The sequence below is a fragment of the Ylistrum balloti genome, unplaced genomic scaffold, assembly GCF_031769215.1.
Source record: "Ylistrum balloti isolate Yb309-2 unplaced genomic scaffold, AGI_CSIRO_Ybal_v1 Utg371196, whole genome shotgun sequence".
NCBI classification, from domain to species: domain Eukaryota; kingdom Metazoa; phylum Mollusca; class Bivalvia; order Pectinida; family Pectinidae; genus Ylistrum; species Ylistrum balloti.
The window spans coordinates 625,366-650,745 of record NW_026782651.1 but is presented as its reverse complement, the minus strand read 5'-3'; the positions used below and the strand labels follow the sequence as shown (position 1 = coordinate 650,745).

General features: G+C 35.2%; 2 protein-coding genes across 2 annotated transcripts; one reads left to right on the top strand and one right to left on the bottom strand.

Annotated features, from left to right (window-relative positions):
- Positions 1-5,441: 5,441 nt before the first annotated feature.
- LOC132561352 (GATA-type zinc finger protein 1-like) lies at positions 5,442-10,446 on the top strand. Its single transcript, XM_060226076.1, has 4 exons — positions 5,442-5,632; positions 6,211-6,359; positions 7,500-7,590; positions 10,320-10,446. The coding sequence occupies exons 1-4, from the start codon at positions 5,442-5,444 to the stop codon at positions 10,444-10,446; spliced, it is 558 nt and encodes a 185-aa protein (XP_060082059.1).
- A 4,749-nt stretch (positions 10,447-15,195) lies between these two features.
- On the bottom strand, positions 15,196-25,375 carry LOC132561362 (adrenodoxin-like protein 1, mitochondrial). Its single transcript, XM_060226086.1, has 6 exons — positions 25,228-25,375; positions 23,644-23,698; positions 22,564-22,670; positions 22,255-22,342; positions 19,808-19,860; positions 15,196-18,394 (listed from the first exon to the last, which is right to left on the bottom strand). The coding sequence occupies exons 1-6, from the start codon at positions 25,373-25,375 to the stop codon at positions 18,291-18,293; spliced, it is 555 nt and encodes a 184-aa protein (XP_060082069.1). The 3' UTR covers positions 15,196-18,290.
- Positions 25,376-25,380: the final 5 nt, after the last annotated feature.

Genomic DNA, 25,380 nt, shown 5'->3' with positions numbered 1-25,380 from the left:
GTTTATCATTTTCTGTTGATGTACCCACAAAAAGCTGTTCTACAGTTAATTATATGGGAGATGTTTATGAACAATACCCAGTCAAAAGCTGTAGTTTAAAGTGTACACCTGTACCATCTTCACATTTGTCCATCCTCAGGTTACAGATTTTGCACAAGCTTGATAATGTTGTTGCATTCAAGTTTCAGAGGAAGTAGACAGTGTATGACAATTATATAGTAATTTTAAGAACTTGTATCTGCACTGAAAATTGTTTGAAATTGTGTGATAGTGTTAATTAACCCCCTGCAGAATGCTTTACAGGTGGTTATTAATTAGGGCTCTGTCCGTCCGCCCGTCCGTCCGAGGGCTTTTCCGGTCTACTTCAAAACCGTTCAACTCAATTCCACAAAACTTGCTGTATATATTAAGTTAGTGCCCTAGTTGTGCCTTTTCTTCTTATGGACATTTTATTTATTTTTTTTTTCTGTAGCCATCAAATTTTTTGTGACTTTCTTACTCCAGAGCTTATAGAGTGTTGCATAGATTTGTTCATGGACAATACCAAGCAGTATTTAAATATCAACAGTCAAACACACAGGATCTACATCAAGATATAAACTATTATTATAAGGTTGATATATAAGATATATATATATATAATGTTGAAGTCGAGGAGATGTAAGGAAATTTAATTGATAATCAACAAAAGAAGATGTTACATTTTGCACTAGCGCTTTACCTGTATTAGATCTTCAGGTGATAGTAGCGGTATATCATTGAGTGACGTCACAAATTGTTATACCAGTATATATATTAAGGTTTTACACCAACGGCTAGGTGTGTGTGGGATAATGTCAAGCTTTGTGGTCCCTATATGTACATCATATTAGTGTTTTACACCAACAGCTAGGTGTGGGGGATAATGCCACGCTTTGTGGCTCCTATATATACATCATATTAGGGTTTTACACCAACAGCTGGGTGTGGGGGATAATGCCACGCTTTGTGGCCCCTATATATACATCATATTAGTGTTTTACACTCCTAACTTTCAACTTGCCACATGCAAATCAATACAACATACTTTTTATTTTTCTATTTCATTCTGGATACAAAATGTATTGTCATATTATGCTGATAGTGTCAGTAACATTCCCTGTCTGAAGTCTGAGCCACAATATATGATTCGTCTCCAATGTGACACGACATTATCAGTCTACTGAAACATTTAGGATTCCACTTCCAGTAAATTCTGACCAATCGATCTGAAATGTTGACCTACTTAATTCATTTTGATTACTTTCCTACATATTTATATATATATATATATATATATATATATATATATATACCTGTATACATCTGTTTAGAGAGTGGTAAATATCTGTAAATATGTCGGCACAAGGATACTGTCCATTTTATTATTATTAATTTTATTATATAATGAAAATTTGTCATTTGAAAAAAAAACATGCTTACATGATCTCAATACAAACAGTAATTGTGTGAAACTATGACTAATCTGTTAAAATGTTAATTCACAAGAGTTTTGTATTGTCAAATTTTAATTATTGTCCCCTTGTTTGGCATTTCAGCGTCTCGGCAACCAGGAAAATGGAAAAGGTGCAAGAAAGGGGCTTGTGCTTTGTTTTTAATGATGATACCTCTGACCTCAAAAATACTGCTAACAGATGCTAATACTTCTTTCCTGCATATTAATAGGATGAAGGTGATGGCTTGTGAAGTTTTTAAAACTTTTAACAAAATTTCTCCTAACTACATTTGTAGTCTGATATCTAGACAAGAAACTTTGTATGCTTTCAGAGCAGAGGGTAAGGCACACATCCCAAGGGTAAACACCACCAGGTATGGACAGAATTCCTTCAGGTACGAGGCGTCCCGCATATGGAACAGTCTCCCGAAAGATCTGCGTCAGGTAGAGAATTACAAAGAATTCAGGAGACTGCTCCGTATGTGGGATGGCCCGGACTGTAGGTGTTCTATGTGTGCTCATATGTGAGTTTCCTCCCTTTGTTCAGTGGTGTTGTTATCTATGTGCTTTTATCTTCTATTTTCATTTTCGTGTCTTATTCTTATGCTTATTTTGTTTGTCTTCTTGCTTTGGTTTATAGACTGTTGTCTTATTTACTTACTATTTATAATCTTGACATTGACAAAATGTTCTCTTTTAATTTGCACTATATTAGTATCATAGTCTGTCAATTTTTATTTTTTGCTATATTAACATATATGTATGTGTTTTACTTCTTTTGCATCAAGAAATAACTGTGTATATCAGATATGCAGGTGTTCGATCTTAGCCTATTTAGTCTTATCTGATTACTTAATTTCTGTGATATATAAAATGTGATAACTACTTTTTGTTTATAATCTGTGTATAAATTGCTAATGACTGTGATACATATCCTCTGCTGCTTGTTGCTAATATTATATTGCATGTTATTTTGTTTCGTATTATGTTATGTCGAAGTACAAGCTCACCAGAGCTCACCAGAGCTTATGTTTACTGTCTGTAATATTCGACGTGAAATAAAGTTTCTTTTATCTTGTATGTTGTATGACTAGTAGGAACCAAAGAAAATGTCCATAATCTTCATCAACTTGCATCTCTCCAAACCGTTTTTTGATTTTGTTAGTTGCTATCAAGAAATGAAAAACTCGCCATCGGGAAAATGAAAATCACGTGTACCATATAACGTTGTGGAATGCTGTTGTTTTCACTGTAAGAACAGATCGAGGTAAGTGGCAGAATGTAGAAGAATCTGTCCTGTTCCGGATTTCCAATTCTAGTGGAAACAAATTCGAAATCATTTTTATTTAAAAAAAAAAACCCACACAATTTGTTAGCAATTGGTAGGCTACAAAATATACAAAGTAGAAAGCATTTTTTATTAAATTTATATATAACTGAATATGTATAACGGATAAGTTGCGGTAATATATCGCGTGGTGCGACTGCTTTCCATAACCGTAGGTCAAGAACATGCGTCGTCTACACGTGTAAAAATATTAACATTATACGTATAAACATTTCTGGATTATAAGAATGACGTCATTCTCCAAGGATAATTCAACGTTCAGCATTGCTAATGCAACCAGGGACATATTAACACCGTCAGTGAAAGCGTGGCTAGCTTCCTGTGTCACAATCTCACTTTTCAAAAAATTCAAGTTTCGCTAAAAAACGAAGATTTTAAATTGCCGTAAAAGACTTAAAAATGACCTGATTGTGTCAAAAAATAGCGTAACTATATGTACACTAAAGATCTATTTGTTTATAATTTTCCGTTGCATGTGACCGCTGTTGATTCTGCAATAAGTTGTCTAGGCTTTGTAAGGCTACAACGGAATTTACCATCACCAATAGCTTGTTAGCTTATAGCGTCGGTCACTTTCAGTTTTTCATATTCTGGTGTTAAAAATAATCAACCTTCATATTTAAATCATCACCATCATCAACAACAATAACAACAACTTTTTAACGCAAATGAATGTAAAAAAAAAACAAACAAAAACTTAACTGGAGTAAACATGCCTTTTAGTAAAAACCTTTTCCTACCAAACCTACATGATTTTACCCGAGAAAGAAAAGTTAGGCTTAATAATAAGAATGATTCAAATGGATGTTCTTGGACATCACGAGACATCGATGTGTTGACGCGTTTGATTGACATCAGTCAAGGTCGCTCCGAGCATGTGCATTTCCCCGTGATTTTCGCCCGTCGTTTCGTTTACATCACAATCTCAACAGAGGGCAAGCCACATGGGAGAATCTGTAAGCCCTGTGTAGTATTTCATAGATTATAAGATGATGAAGCCAAGTGATCAGTGTTTAATGTCAAAACTCGCAGACGACCGGGCATTGAAATCAATTGATTACAACATTGTTCATAATATTGAACGAACAGACGAACATCACAGCCGACGTGTCAACAGCTTTCACAGGTAGATTGTTCTTCTTTTGATTGTCCGTTTAAAAATACACATAAGTCTGCGATCGTTGACCTTTAGTAAGCGGATTTTTCTCTCTCCAATTTTACAATTATTTCAAAGCAGATATGCGATACTATGTACCGCAGAACTGGTTAAAAAAATAAAAAGTGTAATCAATTCATTAGAATAGACACAATTAACCGGTTTAACTTGTCATAATTGAGAATTCACCTTAAAATATATATATCAAACCCTACCAGATTAGATCTCTTCACGTACGGTTCAGAGAATCAGAAATTAAACAAAACAAACAAAAAATGCAAATAAATAAAAAAGTAAAAAAAAGATAAAAAGGATATATGCCGACCATTAACTACTTTCTTAAACTTTTATAATTCTATTCATGCCTCTCGTTACTGCATCATTTGTAGGAATTCAGTCTCGCACCAGAACAAAATGCTTAGCCTACCTTCGACCATGTGCGGTTCAAAGGTCAAATAAGTGTCAGCATTAGCAAATAAGACATTTTCGAAATCCAAGGTTTTCCAACCTCCATTTACACCTATTCTTTATAACCATGGGCTTTGTGATGATAAAACTACTGGGACAACTTGTGGTAGTCAGAAATTCTGGAATCTCTTACAGATTTATTGCACATCTGTGGTCTCTTTAATAAAGATAGAAGGAAGCCTATGGTAATATATGTAAAAGTCAAATGACTGCCTTTAATTTGGATTTGGTCATGATGTAACCCATAGGTATTCAAAGATGGCATAACCCTTTGAATTTGGAGATACTAGTTAAACATATATTTTGTGAACCGTTTCTTAATGGTTCTGACCCATTTTATGCATAAGTTGATCAGTTGAAGGTACTGTGCTGGAAGATAAGTTAGATATTTACAGAATGTAGCCAAAATAGATTCAAGTTTATTAGGTAGAATGGATACTGTCCTTTGCTTTTGGTATTTTAGTTGGATCGTGTTTCATGAAATGATATTGCTTGATGGTTTCCATGTTTTTTACCAATATAATATTGAACATTGGTAAAGGTAATTCAATTTGATATTATCATCTTATTGTTCAAACCTAGGCTTTATTGTTTTAAAGGAGAAGTTGGATGAAGTTTTCTGATCCCAGTAATCTTGAGGACAAGTGAAAGTATACATTCTAAAAAGATAATGTGAAATTTTGATGTCTCGTTATAGAAGAAATGTGAAATGATCTCAGTCATAACAATACTTTTTGTTTCCTTATAGCTTACACTTTTCATTTTAAATTGAAATTAAATTGTTTTCAGAATAACTTGGGGAAAAAAAAAAGAAAAAACTTTTCACCATGGTTTTGTTCTTTTCCATTTGTTTTAGATCAAATGAAAGCCAAAAAGAAAACAACTTTGAACCATTTTCTAAACGGTGCAAAACAGAAGCAAATATTGAGCTGAAAACAGAAACAGGTGATATAGGAGCTGTAAAATCATTATCACAGAAAGACACATGTGCTAGTATGACAACGGAAACATCAACAGTGACAACAACAATACCAGTGATAAGAGAGGCACATGTCAACAAAAGAAAAAATCGATATCCAACCAGAAGTGCTGCTAGACAGGACCCAAACTTTCGGGGTGTGACATTCCTGCTACACACACAGCTACAGGGCTGTGAAAGTCAGCTAGTCATATCAGCCTATTTTAGGTAAGTATTTCTAACCAGCTTACTTTGGTTGATACATTACCACACTCCTGTGCACTCTTTGATTTTCTGTGATACTTCTTGTAGTACATCTAGTAACCTAGAAAATCATATTCTTAAGCACCATCAATCTAAGTAATAAAAAAGCGATATTTTTCTGATAGTACATAAATCCTCAATCAGTGATTTTTGGTATTCTGATTTTGGAGACCAGAACTCATGCTTTTCCTGTGGGACTCGCTAAAATTCTTAGAGCCTACTAAATCTCTTAGTATTAGAATTCATCAAAATTTTGGAATTGGTGTTAAGGACTAGCCTTTCAAAAAATCTTACAAAATAACTGCCCTATAAGCCTAAAGGTCCGAACCCCAAAAATCTAATAGTTTTGAGACTCATCAATGAAAATGAAACATACCCCACAAAAATTTCTTGTCATTCATAAGTCCTGCACTCTCTTCATCTAGGTCAGATATTGTACCATTGGTGTTATTGTTACAGGACAGAAGCATTAGGATATATCTACTGAATTGCAATAGAGAAGAGCTTACTCATGATTTATGGCAGAAGTTTTTACTTTACAGCAACATAAATGTGAAGACAGCTGGTTCCCACAGCCAGGTGAGAAATCGTCATAGCAGCTGTGGCTCCGTGACCAGCTATCACACTGACTGCTGGAGTGGATCTGATGAGGATAGCCAGCTAGCCTATCATAAGAATCCGTACATCTCAGGTAGACACAGCTTGTACCTTGACAGTGGTGAATTAAGGACTTTGAAAAGCCATACCCTGCCCCCGCTAAATTTTGACATAAATATCATTCTGTAAAACACATGCATCTTGCCCAGCGAGTTTGATGTTTGATCTTGACATCCTTTCTATAGCAAAATTTTAACTTTTTTTAAGATTGCCAAAACAACCTTGACCTGGACTAGTAACATTGTAACTTGATAATTCTCCAAAGTGCTGATATGACTGTGATATTCTGAGGAATAAGATATGATACTGATCCTAATCATGACCTTGACCTTCATGAGTAAAACATTCTCACATCATGAAGAAAAAAAAATTTAACCGATTTCATGTGTATTTGATATTTGATATAATGTTTTAAGCATGGGGTCATGTAGAATTTGGGAAATACTTCCGATGGTGGAAAATTTTTGCCTATTTTGAACAAGGGTCTTCAGAGACAGGTTATGCTCCCCGATTGGGATAAAATTTGAGTATGAAAAATAACAAAGGGTAATAAGAGAGTTTTTGTGCACTGTCCTCCTACTCGTCGAAAGCTTTCTACCTAGGAAGTTTCATGTTGATATCTCTTATGATTTTAGTGTAATGCTCCAGACTAAATTTAAGTATGAAAAATAACAAAAGGGCAATAACTCCTAAATTATGCAAAAGGTGGTGATGATGCTGCACATCTCCTTGTTGAGTTCTATCTACACATGAAGTTTCATATTGTTACCTCTGACAGTTTTTGTGTTATGTTCCACAAAAAATTATGATGAACGGACAGAAGGAGGAATGGACAAAGTGTTGACTATATGCTCTCCTTTTGGGCATAAAAATAAAGAAATTTTGGACAGTCCGTTTTGGTCAGAATTTAAAAGTGGAATAGGGTGGAAATATATGACATAAGAAAGATTACATGAACAAAATATGGCAATGTTGAAGAAAATTGATTTCTATTATTTTGCATGATGGCACAATTTGTAGACATTTCAAGTAAAAATATGCTAATTAGCTCTGTTTCAGGGAAATGTTTTTCATTTTGGAGAAATTTCTCCATGTTTTCAGCTCATTTTCTTGAAAACATTTATTCTCTTCCTTTTTTCTGTTATGAACTTGTTTTATCAATTTTATTTTTCAGTGAAGACGTGTGCATCATGTGCAACTCGGAGAACTCCTCTTTGGAGAGATGCTGAAGATGGTACACCACTGTGTAACGCATGTGGCATCAGGTATATTGTATGGGCACCTTTTTAAAGACTACTTGACAAAGGACCTCTTTCACGAACAATAGAATTTTGCCCACGACCCGATTTAATCCAAACCATGTGGCATTTATAGCACTCCAATACATTCCCCTAAAATAGCACTGAAAAAATTCAAAAGGCCCATAGGGCCTGAATTATTATAGAATTTGTGACATTTACTTAGGGTATAAGGTAAGGTTCAGAAATGGCACCATAACAAGGCAAGGGTTCATCGTAAGGCTTCTTATAACCACTTATTTTGTTCATTGGAATCTATTTGTCATTTGAAGCAAACATTATTTGTCAAATTTGGCATAAGAAAAAAGCTATGATCAATTAAATAAAGAAAAATGTGATATTTTATTGATTTTTAGAACAAAGTAATTTGGCCCCTTATATTTGCTGTTCTTGGCCAAAAAATTGAAAAAAATTGTGACCGATAAGTTTGTCAATTAGCAGCTTAATTGCGTGCAGTCAGAATCTTGAAAAGTGATGTCATGTGATTGTCACGATTTTTTTCAATGTTTTGGCCAAGAACAGCAAATATAAGGGGCCAAATTATTAGGTCATCTGACCCGAAGGGTCCGATGACCTATAGTCATCATGCTTCGTCCGTCGTCGTCCGCCGTGCGCCGTCCGCCGTCCGCCGTGCGCCGTGCGTAAACTTTTCATTCAAACGACTTCTTCTCAAATACTAGAAGGTCTAGGGGGCTAATACTTGGCACAGAGGATACTGGCATGGAGCTCTACCAAGTTTGTTCAAATGAATGACCTTGACCCACTTTAAAGGTCACAGGGGTCAAATATGTTAAAATCTTTAAACAACTTCTTCTCATTAACCAAAAGGCTCAGAGTGTAGATATTGGGCCTGTGGCATGCTGGGATGAAGCGCTATCAAGTTTGTTTAAATGAATGACCTTGAACAACTTTCAAGGTCACAGGGGTCAAATATGTCAAAATCTTTAAATAACTTCTTCTCAAATACTAGAAGGCCTAGGGGGCTAATACTTGGCCCATAGCATGCTGGCATTACAAAGTTTGTTCAAATGAATGACCTTGGCCCACTTTCAAGGTCACAGGGGTCAAATATGTTAAAATATACAAAGGACTTCATCTCAATAAGCAAAAGTCTATGAGTGCCGATATTGGGTCTGTAGCATGCTGGGAGGAAAGGCTACCAAGTTTATTTAAATGAATGACCTTGAACAACTTTCAAGGTCGCAGGGGTCAAATATGTCAAAATCTTTAAATAACTTCTTCTCAAATACTAGAAGGCCTAGGGGGCTAATACTTGGCCCATAGCATGCTGGCATGGAGCCCTACAAAGTTTGTTCAAATGAATGACCTTGGCCCACTTTCAAGGTCACAGGGGTCAAATATGTTAAAATATACAAAGGACTTCATCTCAATAAGCAAAAGTCTATGAGTGCCGATATTGGGTCTGTAGCATGCTGGGAGGAAAGGCTACCAAGTTTATTCAAATGAATACAACCCACTTTCAAGGTCACAGGGGTCAAATATGTTAAAATATACAAACGACTTCTCAACAAGCAAAAGTCCATGAGTGCTGATATTGGGCCTGTAAGATGCTTGGAGGAGAGGCTACCAAGTTTGTTCAAATGAATGACCTCAACCCACTTTCTAGGTTTGGCTTGCTTTTTGTCAGATGACCGTTAAGGCCCATGGGCCTCTTGTATTAAAAGCGCTTGGGTGCACGGAAACCAGAAGAGTTTGAAATAATGTTTGTTAAAATGACAAATAGATTCCAATGAACAAAATAAGTGGTTATAAGAATCCTTGCGATGAACCCTTGCCTTGTTATGGAGCCATTTCTGAACCTTACCTTATATCCTAAGTAAATGTCACAAATTCTATAATAATTCAGGCCCCATGGGCCATTTGAAATTTTTTTAGTGCTATTTCAGGGGAGTGTATTGGAGTGCTATAAATGCCACATGGTATGAATTAAATCGGATCGTGGGCAAAATTCCATTGTTCATGAAAGAGGTCCTTTGATGGGAGAATTAAATAACATAGCTTTGCCCCTTCACGACTGTAGGTATTTTTTTATTTTCAGCATTCTTTTGCATGGAGATGTTCTCTCAAATATTTCAGTTGATTGTTTTGAAAGTTGTAAGGCTTTGTAAGGATGATTTTGAATGGTGAAACAAAGTTAATGCAACATAGGTGTCTGTCCCTCCATTTTTCTCTTGTTTGGATAACTAAAATTTTAATTCGGCAATAAGACCATGCCAGGTAAAAATATGCCTGTTTGTATAGATGGAATTTCCAAAAATTCAATTGTTCTGTAAGAAACTCGCTTATTGTCTTGGAGTCAAAGGTAATGTGTTGGACACCTTAGTGAAGGGTAATTTCTCCAACGAGAATTTGTTTTGTCTTGTTATTGAAGGACAGTTGTTTTATTGTTTTCTTTACCTTTTAAAAATTAAGACATGACAGTTTGTTATTTTGTCAGTCTGTCCATTCAAACTTTTCAACTGGTTTTGTTCAAACTTGGTTGGATTTATTTTAACAAGAAGAAATTAACTTGTGCTTTCTCATTGGCATTTTGATAGAAAATTCATGTTTCATTTCCATATTTGTGTTTATTTTAATACAACAATATATTTCTCTTTGTATCAGACAGGCATACATATTTTTCTGCCTACAATACTTTAGTTCACTAGTCTTGATATATTATTGTCCTTTTACAGGTTTAAGAAATACAAGGTACGTTGTAGTCAGTGCTGGCACATACCCAAAAAGGACATCAAGACGTTTCCTAACTGTCCGAACTGTGGGGCACTTCTACGTGTGTCAGTCTGCAGGCGGAGCTGGTGACATGTACCCATAGTTACACATGTAGAAAAGGAAGGCACAGGTAAAATGTGGTTGTGTAAGTGGTATTTTACGTCATAAAATATTTTATTAAAATATTACTGAAAGGATACACATATAAAAGGCCAACAATATCTAAAATGTTAGAACTTTTAACAGTAGACATATAGAGAATTCCCCTGTTACACACATTCTGTACTCTGTCAGTTTTGGCAATATCAAAACATATATTCTTTTCTTCACATATCATTGTTTCGAAAATTTACTGGTTAACGGTGCCTTTAATATTTCATCTAAAAATCACCATGTCATGAAAATATCAACTACAAAGCACATGATTTACTATTGTCTTGTTCCAGTGAATTTAACTTATGTAAGAACTGAATTTCAAATCCAGTCAAAAAGCAGTGGGTTCCAACAAGGTAGTAGATTTCATAATCGTATTTGGGACTATGGCCCCCATGTTTTGTCTAATTCGGCTTACGGTTGTTATTGGTTTTTAAATGGGAATGACACTTAACGTCCCACATGGTGTCCAAGGTTAATGACAACAATTTTTTATTTCTGTAATCAGTTACCATGAAACCCGTTAATGTACACAGTGTTTGTTTAGAGTTAAGGTAAAAATGGGTCAAATAAGACAGATTTTTAGTGTTGTTGAAGAAAATACTAGCTCATATTGCCACAAAATATCTTCATACTAGCTTCCACTTACACTTATACAGAAATATTGGTGCCTTATGTCATGTTAGGTGTATGAAAGCTGTCTACAGGAAATGACACTATTTTCTCAAAGGCAAGATTGAAGATATTTCTATATTTTTTGGCACAGATATGTGACCATTCTTCAATCATATTTAGATGCTGTATAGTAATGATCTAATTGTCATACTAAGTTTGTTCATGCCTTAAACTTATTTATACATGTGTATAATAGGGAGATAGATATGTAGACATTTCGAAGTTAAGAGAAATTTTATTAAAGTTTATTAAATTATTTGCTCACAGTATATGTAGAACCAATAAGTTTTGGTACAGGGTACTGTGTACAATGTTGATGATATTTTTTTAATGTCTATAGAATGATGTTAAAAACTTCCTGTAACGAAGACTTATAAAATCTTTTTTTAAAATAGCTTTGTGTTTGATAGTGATCAATGAAGACCAGATTGGGCTGTGCCAAGGTCAAAGGTTAATTAGAGATGATTGATTAATGATAAACACAGTCTGTAATACTATTTTCCATTTGAATATCTATTTTTTAAGGAATATTTTTACTTTTTGAATAAAACATCTTCAGGATCAAAGAAACTTGTTGTAAGGTCAAGTAATAAAAATTTGTCACAAATCTTGCTGAAATAAAGGGCCATCAATATTCCAATTAATAACCCTGACCCTCTCTGCAGTGAAATAGATGAAAAGATTAAAAACAACTACTTCTTATGGAAGATGAGGCTTGGAGTTATGAATTAGTGGCTTGCTATCATAGACAATTTATTGCCTTGACCCTAACTTGACATGAGTAAAATGGTTTATGATAGATTTATATAAGATTGAACTTCTTTAAGGTGATAGCTATTCAAGAAATGGTGGATGATACAGGTCTCATGGGCCTTCTGTTTACAGTTATGTGTATCTGTTCATATATATACAATGTATCTGTTTGAAGTTCTGTCTCAGATTGTTACTAACTGTCAAAGGTCATGATAATGAGGAAAGATTATTTAAAATTGACAACTTATTTATTCCGTGTGTCAATTCTTAAACACAAAAGTAACAAAATTTCTAGAGAATGAAATTAACATGTATATGAAAACATTAATTGTGAAGGTATTGTTGTTTTGTTACTAATTGTATGTAGAGGAGTTAATTTACTAATTTGCATCCCCAATACTCCAGGGCTAACGGTCACTATTGCTCTCTGCACCCCAGGCAAAATTGAAGGTTCCATGTGCAATATCTTGTGGACAAGACAAAAAGGCTAGTTTGATAATTTGATGTACATAAAAAAAATCTCAAGTTGGCATAATGGTACATTGTAATGACTTTGAAGAGGGGTGTAGCTCCTTTGTAATCTTCAATAGAAGCGCATCAGCCTGTGATTAGTCAGTTTCACCTGGAACCAATTAAATGTTCCCTTGTGCCTTCAATTTGGCCATGACATGTTCCAGGGATGTAGAGCAAAAAAGTGACCATAATCCCTTGAGTATCGAGAATGACTATTTTGATGCATTCCATTTAAATTGTTATATTTTGTTATATTTATGTGCTTAATTTATGATGATATTTGTTTCAAAATGTTGATGTTTTGGTCTTTTTCATAAAACTTTATATAAGATATGGAAAAGATGCACAGTCTGTTAATGTTTTATTTTTCATTGTCATATTATTCAGTTTTCACAAAAATGCATGAAAATCGTTTATCACATCATAGCATTTTCATTTTATATGAAGTCAACAGGATATGATTTCTCTTTTGCAGAAAAAGACAGGTTAACTTACAAATCCAAGGGGTTTTCATGTTTTTTCTTGCTTAACATTAATGATTTCATTCATCATTTTGTATTCACATCTTAAACAATGGCTGTTTTTTCAACTTTTCCACAAGATTGACTGTTTTTTGGGGTTTTATTTATATCAAAAAAAGAAGTCTTGTCAAGGGACATAACTCTAATGTAAATTAGAATTTAATGTAGGGAATGTACAAATGTAATGTTAAGGAATGCATGGCCAATATATTTGATGAGCCTAAAACTAAGTGCAATCAGTGCCCCTCCCATAGAAAGACTTCCTATCTCCTAATTCTGATCAACAATAGTGTTTATTTTTTGCAATTATAATGATAAGTTTATTGTTTAATATGCAAACAGGAAAAAGTAGTTTAGGCTGAAAAAAGACTTATACTGTGGAATTCTGATTTTTATGTTGTTTTTTTGTTTTTTTTGTTTTGTTTTTTTAATTCTTTTTTCTTACATTCAAATATTGAAAAAGAATTAAGAAAAATTATCTACATGATTGTAAAATAGAATGCATCTTTTTTTTTTTACTTAAAAGTGCTATTATACTTCAGAATTTATATACTTTTTTTACTCCAAATAATAATTTGGAGAAAATTAGCTGGTATCTGAGAGGGCAAAGAAAATAAAATCAAACATATTGTTATGTCATATTTATTACTAGACATTTGAAACAAAGACCTCATAATAGATAAATATATTATACAAGATGTTCTCAATAGTCTACATCCTTATAGAAGTCTATATATATACTTTTTTACAGAAATGTTTGAGTTAAAATAAGTGTTAATTTTACAGTTATTGAGGTCATTGATATGTGTATCTATAACAAGGTGTATCTCGTTAAGGTACTGAAGATAATACCAAGTTGGATTACACTTCTTTGTGTGTCATATTTTCCAATCTTAAAAAAAAATATCATTTTTTTATGTTTTGAATTTATTACTTGTTTTTATTATTATTTTTGAATTGACAATTTTTTTCCTTCAGGTAAAGGAAAAGTTGTTTTTGAATCATAATGTTGTTCTTGTACTGATATTGATGTGTTACCATGTTTTATTAGCTAAAATAGTCTGTTGTTGTGTGTAATGTTTCTGTTTTATATTGATATCAGTTTAAACTGTCGTATTTTGGGATTTTTTTTAAAGAAGACCTCTGCATCATTACCATATTGTCAGTTAATTACAACCATCGTCAGTCATATCTACATATATACAGCATGCTCATATTCAGGGTTGAAGGAAATTCACAATTGACATGAAGGACCAAAATAATAACTTAAATAAATAAATGAATGACAATAAAAATACAACAGACAAATGTTTTGAAGCATACAGAGGTAGTTCAACTTGGTACTTTTTATTGATTTGCCACAGAAATATATTATACTCACCCATACAAAGGCCACACATTTCATTTAACTAGTGAGAGTTCATTGATTTTTCCATAATTAAATCATTGAAAATAAATCTATGATTATCGTCTTATCGTTTTTGTGTTTCAGGGAATTATTCTGAATTCTGATTATATGTTGTCATTTTCTAACAAAATCGTTTGAATTATCTCCCTTAGGTCTTTAACATTGAAATGTTCAAGGAAAAAGGACATTACTATCCCTTATATCTATATCAGTATAATTTTTATTAGATTTTTCTAAATTTCAATTGTTTGGAAGATACTCTAAAAACAAAAACTGAATACCAGTAATATTTTTGATAGTTCTTTACACTTTTGCTGTTGAAATGATACAGAGCAGTGATGAAAGGCCTATATTTTACTTGGTATCTTAAAATTATAATGTGCTGGCCACTGATAAAACACTAGCATGATGTGCACATATAAATGAGAAATTGCTGCCAAGAGTACAAAATAATTTTTTTCTGACTGTTTGCTCTCAGTCTACTACATGTGCCATAAAAGATACATATCCCACAATAAGTCAGTGTCTGGTAATAAGCCCACCTTAATCTTTTGCTGTTCTGTAGAATTACCAAACAAATACTATTCCATTATCTGGTAATAAACCCATCCCTGACTTTGAGCAGATTTTGTAGGTCAACCCCAAGTCTGGTATATGTTATATGGTATTACTAAAAGATATCCCCAGCCGACTGTTCACTTCTGTATATGGTGTACAGATAGAATTGGTTTCAACAAAAGCAAATATGACATGTCCAATACACAAGCAACTATGTGAGCTAATTTTATCATGATTTCATAATAAAGGTAAGAAAGGTTTAACATTTGTAGCTTTATTTGTTTAATACATGTATAACTATGGTGATTTAACAACAAATAAAAACTGGTTAAACACATCACAATTCAGTCACCTGTCTTAGATGATGACATCATGTAGAATCCTGCATTGATATTGGTCTGATTACAGATAATAAAATATACAGGTCATCGGCTAACTTTCATCAAAAAGAGAAATTATGAATTTATTTAAGACAAGCTATCCAATGGCACAGGATATTGTATAGCAATTCTCAATGAAAAAAAATCATCTTCAGATTCATATCAGGTAAAGGGGAAGTCTAACTACTTAGGGGTCAGATCAGACGGGATGTCAGAATACCCTGGGATTCAGATCAGACGGGATGTCAGAATACCCTGGGATTCGGATCAGACGGGATGTCAGAATACTCAGGGGTCATATTGAATAGAAATTTGGAATACCCTTGAGTTCAAATCAGACACTGTCAGAGTACCAAAGTGTCAGATCAAAGTGTGTCAGAATACTCGGGAGTCAGATTAAACAGGATGTAAGAATATTCTGGGTTCACATCAGATGGGATGATGGCCTACATATAAGCTCCCAATTGGACAGGTCTCGCTGAAAACCATGAGTGGCAGAAAAAAATCATCCGTGTAAAAGCACCAAGAATGTAGTGATAATTATCAAACTTCTTGTTGACCATGGAAAACTTGGTCTCTGATAAAGTAACAAATATACAGCACACAAAAAAGCCAGGTGGTGAATCTTACCCTTACATGGTTTAACACCACCAATATACATGTTATATATGATCGAGCATGATACCACTTATGTAGAGAAATTTTAATTTGTAAAATGAACAAAGAGAATTAAATATCTTCTCTCATGCTTGTATTTAATACTGATATACAATATACAAATAAAACATTAAACATAACGATTCACTCTCCATGAAAAATTCAAATTTCAAAACTTATTATATAATGAGAATATTTAATCCAGTTGTTGATAGTTGCTATTTATAGATAAAACCCTATTTTTCATGCATTTATTAACATTCCATGAAAAGACTGTACATTATATGTAAAGTACTGATGTAGTACTTCTAATCATTATCTCTGAAAAACGATTGTTTCCAAAAATCCAGCAAAACTTGTTTTTTCTGCTTGATAAACCCATTCCTGGTAATTTGTCCAACAATATCTATAGTAGTTCTATCAGATATGAGTGATTCTGTGGTAAACTGACCTCCCTATTTTGAGTTAAAGGTTAAGTGCTGATTGAGGCCCTCGGCTTATTAAAAGATAAGTGCCACAATCCAATCAAAGTGTATTTGGTTTGCTGGGTATATTACCATGTGAGGACTCCTTGAAGTACCAGGTGGCTATATTACTGAACAACATATGGGAGGCCCATTACATCTCGTCAACAGCAATTAGTGCAACATGTCCAGCCCAAGGTCAAGGCCATGATAGCAGGACTGGTGAGTTTCTCAGCTTCCTGAGAAACACAAACTATCATGAGTAAGGAACATTGAACCACATACCTTGGATGGTCACCTCAGGTAAATGTCCTAACCAACTGAACTATTAACAAACCTCAAAGTGTGGTAAAAAGCAATAAAAATATAATAACTAGTGTCAGTTCAGGTCTTAAGATGACAATTATTTACGTTCTTACAATCAAACAAAACACGCATATTATAATCATATTCACTAACCATATCAATCAAAATCTCACAACATCAACGATTTGCTTCACCCACTCGGCACACAAACACATACATGTAAGAGATGCAGGTCTGGGTTTCATTGTTCAAAGTCCAATATCCTAACAAGTAGAAAAAATTCAAGTTTTCATAATGCTACTTGACAACATGGAAATATTAAATTTATCTTCCTTTTCATCGTCTGATACCTATTTAATCACTGTATACAGCCAAACTTGCATTTTTTCACCTTTTTGTCATTAAGGCAAAATCAGAAGTATACAAAGATGTAGTTTTGTCTTTGAAGTTCAATGATTTGAACATTTGATTCAAGGAATTTATACTTTGTGAGAAGTTTTCAGTAAGGTTGATAAGATATGAACAATTTAACCCTGGTGAAATAATATCATTTATCACTAATATCATTACATCCTCCTCTGCTTGACCTCCTCCACAACTTTCATGTCTTTAAAAAAATTAAAAATCATTAGGTCAGCTCAACACGGCAAGAAAGTGAACCATTTAAATGCGATTAATCAAAAAACTAATGGTTAATATATAGGTGCAACATAACTGCCTGTACCAGTCACAAATTAAGAAATTTCTTGAAATTTTCAAAGTTCAAGTGCCATAACTCCAGAGACGCTGATCCAATATTCAACTTTATGTCAGTTCAACATCTTCATCAATCAAAGAGGAAATGAATGGAAACTAAATCATTTTAGAATGACGGCAAGAGGCAACACTATACATATACCCAAGCTATTGGATGGTTTGGTGTACAGCATAAAAAATGATAAGATACAAAAAAAATGAACCTGAAAATTGTAATTAAATCCTCGTCACACATCCTTCATTGAAAAGATATTGTTAAAAATTGAAAATCAGGGATTTCTTTTTCAACTTTTTAAACCTGGCCTATTGCCATTTATAAGCTGTATAGGATGTCCAAAAATGAAATGAAACACTCAAAAAAAGAATTTGTCATCACTGTACTAGAGGTAGAAAATATACATGACCAGATACATGGAACTCAATTCTCTGAATGCTAAGCTCCTCTCCCCCACCCCCTGCCCCCACAACATCACAAACCCAAGGCAGAAATACTATTCAGTCACATATAGAGTCTACTGTCAACTGCTGATAACAAAATAGAAGCTGACAATGACCTGCTGTCACAATGTTACATGATGGTACATAATAGTGTTCAATAATATGTTGAAATCACAGTGTCCATGGAGGCAGACATCACACACCATACTGTTTGTGCGGAGACTTTAAGCACTGCAGAACTACAGGCACGCGAGCATGTACACCTGTATGTAAACAAGCAGAGATCCGTTTTAGGCCTCAAGGCTGTGTGACACTCAAGTTGTTTGGATGATGATGACCAGGAAGCCCAGTGTCAGTGAGGTTGTGGGACGTGGCCGTCAACGTAGAAATTCCTTGTTGCTTGTGGAAGACCTAACTCTATCCCCTCTAGATCTTTATTTAGTATAATCTGACAACCTGTCAAAAGAAAGGCCACTTCTTTTATATATAAATTAGCTTCAGCAGTTAATATACCTTAAAGACAGTGAGATTACATGCTGTAGTGAAATGTATGTCTCTACCTTAAAGACAGTGAGATTACATGCTGTAGCGAAATGTATGTCTCTACCTTAAAGACAGCGAGATTACATGCTGTAGCGAAATGTATGTCTCTACCTTAAAGACAGCGAGATTACATGCTGTAGTGAAATGTATGTCTCTACCTTAAAGTCAGCGAGATTACATGCTGTAGCGAAATGTATGTCTCTACCTTAAAGACAGCGAGATTACATGCTGTAGCGAAATGTATGTCTCTACCTTAAAGACAGCGAGATTACATGCTGTAGCGAAATGTATGTCTCTACCTTAAAGACAGCGAGATTACATGCTGTAGCGAAATGTATGTCTCTACCTTAAAGACAGCGAGATTACATGCTGTAGCGAAATGTATGTCTCTACCTTAAAGACAGCGAGATTACATGCTGTAGCGAAATGTATGTCTCTACCTTAAAGACAGCGAGATTACATGCTGTAGCGAAATGTATGTCTCTACCTTAAAGACAGCGAGATTACATGCTGTAGCGAAATGTATGTCTCTACCTTAAAGACAGCGAGATTACATGCTGTAGCGAAATGTATGTCTCTACCTTAAAGACAGCGAGATTACATGCTGTAGCGAAATGTATGTCTCTACCTTAAAGACAGCGAGATTACATGCTGTAGCGAAATGTATGTCTCTACCTTAAAGACAGCGAGATTACATGCTGTAGCGAAATGTATGTCTCTACCTTAAAGACAGTGAGATTACATGCTGTAGCGAAATGTATGTCTCTACCTTAAAGACAGTGAGATTACATGCTGTAGTGAATACATGTATATGAAAGTGAAAGGATTTTATTTAGATGAATTTTTTAACTGCTTGGTCAAACTACCAAGTACTTTTAAGAATCGGCCAAGCACCATTGGTATTAAAGTCTATTAATATTTTTTTTCATTGACATAAATACAACAAAGCAGATATTGACAAGTCAACAGAATCTTAATAAAAACTTAAATTTGATGAAACAAGGAAAAAATGAGAACAAATCAAAGTTTAACAATGTGAGTCCTGAAACAGTACAAGTTATTTGTGTTGTTAAGGTGTCTTCCTACTTTATTGATAACAGCTATAACATATTTTTCAATAATAGTTTTTCCAGTGATTAATTTCAACTTCTGATACCCAATCTTCTTATCTCTTGTTATTTTCATCAATCTCCTATAATATTTCATAAAATAGAAAATTCTCGATGCAATATTTCAATCAAAGCTAATGAGACAACATGTTTTGATATGACTTATCTCCCCTTTTATACCTCAACCCAAAAACCTCAAACCAGTTCAAAACTTTACCTAGTCTGGAGTTTTCTTTTAAAAATACTGCCATGTCTAACATGTCGTCTTCTCTGAAATGGTAATTTAGATGCTTTATATGTAATTATAAAACAAAAATAAACAATGAGTTGTAAACAAAATAACATACTCCTGGAGATATCAACTTTACACAGTTTGTCAACAAACCAATAGATTCAATCTGGATTTAACTAAAGAATTTAATTAATGAACAGGATTCTTAAGTGTTTCTAATCATTTCATTTTATAATCCATAATGCTGAATATTCAATAGGATTGAGATCTACCACAGCCTTGGATTTGACCTCCTTGTATCAACCACTATGGAAGTGACCTCCCTATACCCATCCACCCCAATCCACCTCCTTGGACCCCTCAATCTATCAAAGAATTGACATCCTTGTACCCACCCTAGAACCCCTAAAACCAACATGAAACTGACCTCCTTGTACTAATCCATCCCCGTCTCCTCCTTGGACCAACCCCTCAAATCACCACTCTATTGACCTCCTTGTACCCTTCCTAGAACCCCTCGAACCACCACACTGACCTCCTTGTACCCATCCTAGGACCCCTCAAACCACCACACAAATGACTTCCTTGTAACCACCCTAGGACCCCTCAAACCACCACACTTACCTCCCTGTACCCAGCCTTGGACCCTCAAACCACCACATTAACCTCCTTCTAACCACCCTAGGACCCCTCAAACCACCACATTGACCTCCCTGTAACCACCCTAGGACCCCTCAAACCACCACAATGACCTCCTTGTAACCACCCTAGGACCCCTCAAACCACCACATTGACCTCCTTGTAACCACCCTAGGACCCCTCAAACCACCACATTGACCTCCTTGTACCCACCCTAGGACCCCTCAAACCACCACATTGACCTCCTTGTACCTACCCTAGGACCCCTCAAACCACCACATTGACTTCCTTGTACCCACCCTAGGACCCCTCAAACCACCACATTGACCTCCTTGTAACCATCCTTGGACCCCTCAAACCACCACATTGACCTCCTTGTACCCATCCTAGGACCCCTCAAACCACCACATTGACCTCCTTGTACCCACCCTTGGACCCTTCATATCACCACATTGACCTCCTTGTAACCACCCTAAGACCCCTCAAACCACCACATTGACCTCCTTGTACCCACCCTTGGACCCCTCAAACCACCACATTGACCTCCTTGTACCCACCCTTGGACCCTTCATATCACCACATTGACCTCCTTGTAACCACCCTAGGACCCCTCAAACCACCACATTGACCTCCTTGTAACCACCCTAGGACCCCTCAAACCACCACATTGACCTCCTTGTAACCACCCTATGACCCCTCAAACCACCACATTGACCTCCTTGTAACCACCCTAGGACCCCTCAAACCACCACATTGACCTCCTTGTACCCACCCTTGGACCCCTCAAACCACCACATTGACCTCCTTGTACCCATCCTTGGACCCCTCAAACCACCACATTGACCTCCTTGTACCCACCCTTCGACCCTTCATATCACCACATTGACCTCCTTGTAACCACCCTAGGACCCCTCAAACCACCACATTAACCTCCTTGTAACCACCCTAGGACCCCTCAAACCACCACATTGACCTCCTTGTAACCACCCTAGGACCCCTCAAACCACCACATTGACCTCCTTGTACCCATCATAGAACCCTTCAAACCACCATATTGACCTCCTTGTACCCACCCTTGGACCCTTCATATCACCACATTGACCTCCTTGTAACCACCCTAGGACCCCTCAAACCACCACATTGACCTCCTTGTACCCATCATAGAACCCTTCAAACCACCATATTGACCTCCTTGTACCCATCATAGAACCCTTCAAACCACCATATTGACCTCCTTGTACCCACCCTTGGACCCTTCATATCACCACATTGACCTCCTTGTAACCACCCTAGGACCCCTCAAACCACCACATTGACCTCCTTGTACCCATCATAGAACCCTTCAAACCACCATATTGACCTCCTTGTACCCACCCTTGGACCCTTCATATCACCACATTGACCTCCTTGTAACCACCCTAGGACCCCTCAAACCACCACATTGACCTCCTTGTAACCACCCTAAGACCCCTCAAACCACCACATTGACTTCCTTGTTCCCATCATAGGACCCTTCAAACCACATTGACCTCCTTGTAACCACCCTAGGACCCCTCAAACCACCACATTGACCTCCTTGTACCCATCATAGAACCCTTAAAACCACCATATTGACCTCCTTGTAACCATCCTAGGACCCCTCAAACCACCACATTGACCTCCTTGTAACCACCCTAGGACCCCTCAAATCACCACAAAACTGACCTCCTTTAACACACCCAAGGACCCTTGCATTTAAAACAGAAAGTGTCACATCAATCTTAATATTAAAACTATCAAGATGAATGACATACTCTTCCTTTGGCTCAGGTAATCTGTCTACATAATCCTCATGTACATAAACATGACAGGTTGAACATGCCAGTGATGCTTCACAAGCACCTAAAACAGAAAACATTACCAATCTGCATACCATTATAAACCGTGGTGGGTTATTATATTTTCAAAAGAATGAGTATTTTTGAATGAAATAGGATTTTATGAAGTGATCCAAAAAATATTGTGCAATTGCTTTTTTTTTTTTTTTTTTGATAATTGTTAAAAGTAGTTTTTTGAATAATAGTTTTCAGTTGCTGAGCAAGTTTGTATAAAAAAAGTGTTACCCTCCAGTTCAATGCCATAACGGTGAGCTAGGTACATGGCATTATCTCCAACCTTCCCCCGTACAGGTATCCTCTCCCCACTCCTTGTTATATATACAATATTTACCCTGGAAAAAATAATAAGAGATCATCTCAAAGGGATCTTGAAGCCCCACCATTTCAATCAGTACAGAAAGGGAAACAAGTTGTTAACGAGTGTTCATTTCAAAGTTTGAAGTTCTTCAAATATGACATATTCATACTTGCTCAAAATTGAGAAAATAAATCCATATTTATTTCCTCTCAGAGTGCTGCTTATGTTTAAAAAAAATCAAATTCAAATCATATTTGCTTTTATGGTTTGAACTTCTTAAAATATGAAATTCTAAACTTGTTCAAAGTCAGAACCTGAATCCATAATGATTTATCTCCCCTTACAGTGTTAATTCCTTACTGATTTTCGTTTTTATGTGGAATTGTATTAACTTTCTTATAGAATTACATAAATCATCAACTCCACGCACCCAGGATAATATATTTCTATGATAGTATGATCAGGCTTTGTAATAATCCACCCGTATATATATATTTATAGAGAAAATTAATCACTTAACATGACAAACAAATATATCATTAACGTTTTCAGGCCTCGCGGCCATCTTCAGGTGATTACATTACATGTACCCTGTACATTACTTAGTAATCTATATTGTAACGTAATGTTATTGTTATAATAAAAGGGGAGTTAATAACGTTATTAATTGTGTCCCGACGCAATCTTCAATTGATATATATGTTTTTTAGAACAATGCTTTTTCATTGTCCCAGGATAAGTCAACCTCTTGACTTGTATATTAGCCCACTGGGCTAATTGCAAGGCCAAATTGGTATCAAATTAATTCAAATTATTATGAAAGACAACAAGGTAAAACATGAAGAAAATACAATAAAATGAAGAGGTAGGCCTAGGTGGGAACTGGAATTTGTGTGAAGATAACAATTCCAACATGTTATTTTCCAAGAAGTCAATGAAATTGCTTAATTTCTGGCAGCATGTGCCTTGAAATGAAATTAGGGGATGATTTCAGGTGTCATTCTTACACTTCATCCTCACTCTTTGGATCTTGCATTTCATAATCACCATGGTGGAGTGGACCTGTGAAGAAGTGGAAAAAAAAAAAAAATAAAACAATGTGATTGTTGCATTATTAAATGTTTATATACTACATGTATGTAACAGTATTTGACTAATTGACATATTCATCTGTGTACTAATATCTATCTACACTGGTTTTCAAAGTTAAAACATTATACACTGATAAGAACAACCCAGAGACCTCTGCTGTCGCTTTGCTTGGCACCTGATGTGATCAACATACAAAATTGTATATGGTTACTTAATTTGTTCTAGGGAAACCTTTTTTTTGGAAATACTTCCTTAATGTATAGTTATGCCATTTTTTTGTTCCGTAAATTGAAACATTATCATATTAATTGTACTGTTATACCATTGGTAATTAAGTATATTTGACTGTCCACATGTATGCGTACAATGTCCATGTAGTCATGTTGAGATGAGCTTAAAATGTACCAGAGTACAATGACAATGAAGCAGCCATATATCCAAGGGCTGACCCCACCCCTTTTATCTTTGAGATTCATCCCAAATCTATCACGCTATGCTATGTCAATGAATTGAAACCAAACAAATAAATAAATGAAGTAAAAAGTGTTCATACTATAATATATATATATTTTTTTAATCTGACTAATGAAACACTGGTATTTTTCTAAAAAGTGTCAACAGAAACGACCTCAAATTTTTCTAACCTGAAATGACCAACATGTGTATCGGAAATGTGACTGCACTTCGGTTTCTAATGACATTACTAAATCACAGAGACTCTTGATCAAGCTGATCAACAGTGACCCAGAAATACATATGTAGTACATAAAATCATAACTTGATTGATGAAAAAAATCAAAAATAATATCCTCATGTGAAAAATGTGGATAACTGTGGGTAAGTGTTTATTGTTTAATTCTTTATCTCACGTGAGGCATATGGACAGGTAAACTTCTTTTCTATAACACAAACCACCAGGTATTTAAAAATACAAGTTCAATTTCCATCTGTCAGTCTACAAGTCACTAGTTAATTCAAATAAAAAATTAGAGGTCAGAAGTGATCATTTCAAAATCTTCATTTTTCCAATATAAGGCCTGCATTTCAGACAGACTTTCATAGTGAAAACTCGACAAGAAGTAATAAAAAATGGCCGATTTGTATTCATTGACAGATGATTGATAAGCTATTTCACCATATCTGGGAGGATGTTCAACATGTTAAAAAAGCGTGTTTTAAAAAAATATACAAATTTGCCTATAAAACATATTCTCATAATATTTATGGTGAATGGTTTTAAGCACATCTTTTTATTCTTTCTGAAAGAGCGACACTTTACAGCAACCAAAATTATCCAGGTGCAGGTCAATAGTTCATGTGACAAAATGGCTGCTTCAAAATACATAACGGTCTGGAACCAATGTCGAAACAATACTTCCAATACTGTCTGGAAGCACATCCCTACATGATGGTAAGACTTGCGGGCCCCCTCGCATACCCTCCCTCCCATGACCTTTCATCTTACAATGACAATACTGTAAATGAATTAAAAAGGATACCTGTTGATATGTGAAAGCGCCGTTTGCATAAATACAACTTCGGAGCTCGTTGTATATTCATGCTGTTACTGTCATTTCGTAATTTTGAAGTAGCTTTGAAATTACGCAAGCAAAGTCTACAAAAGCTTCGGATCATGGGGGCTGACATCTTGA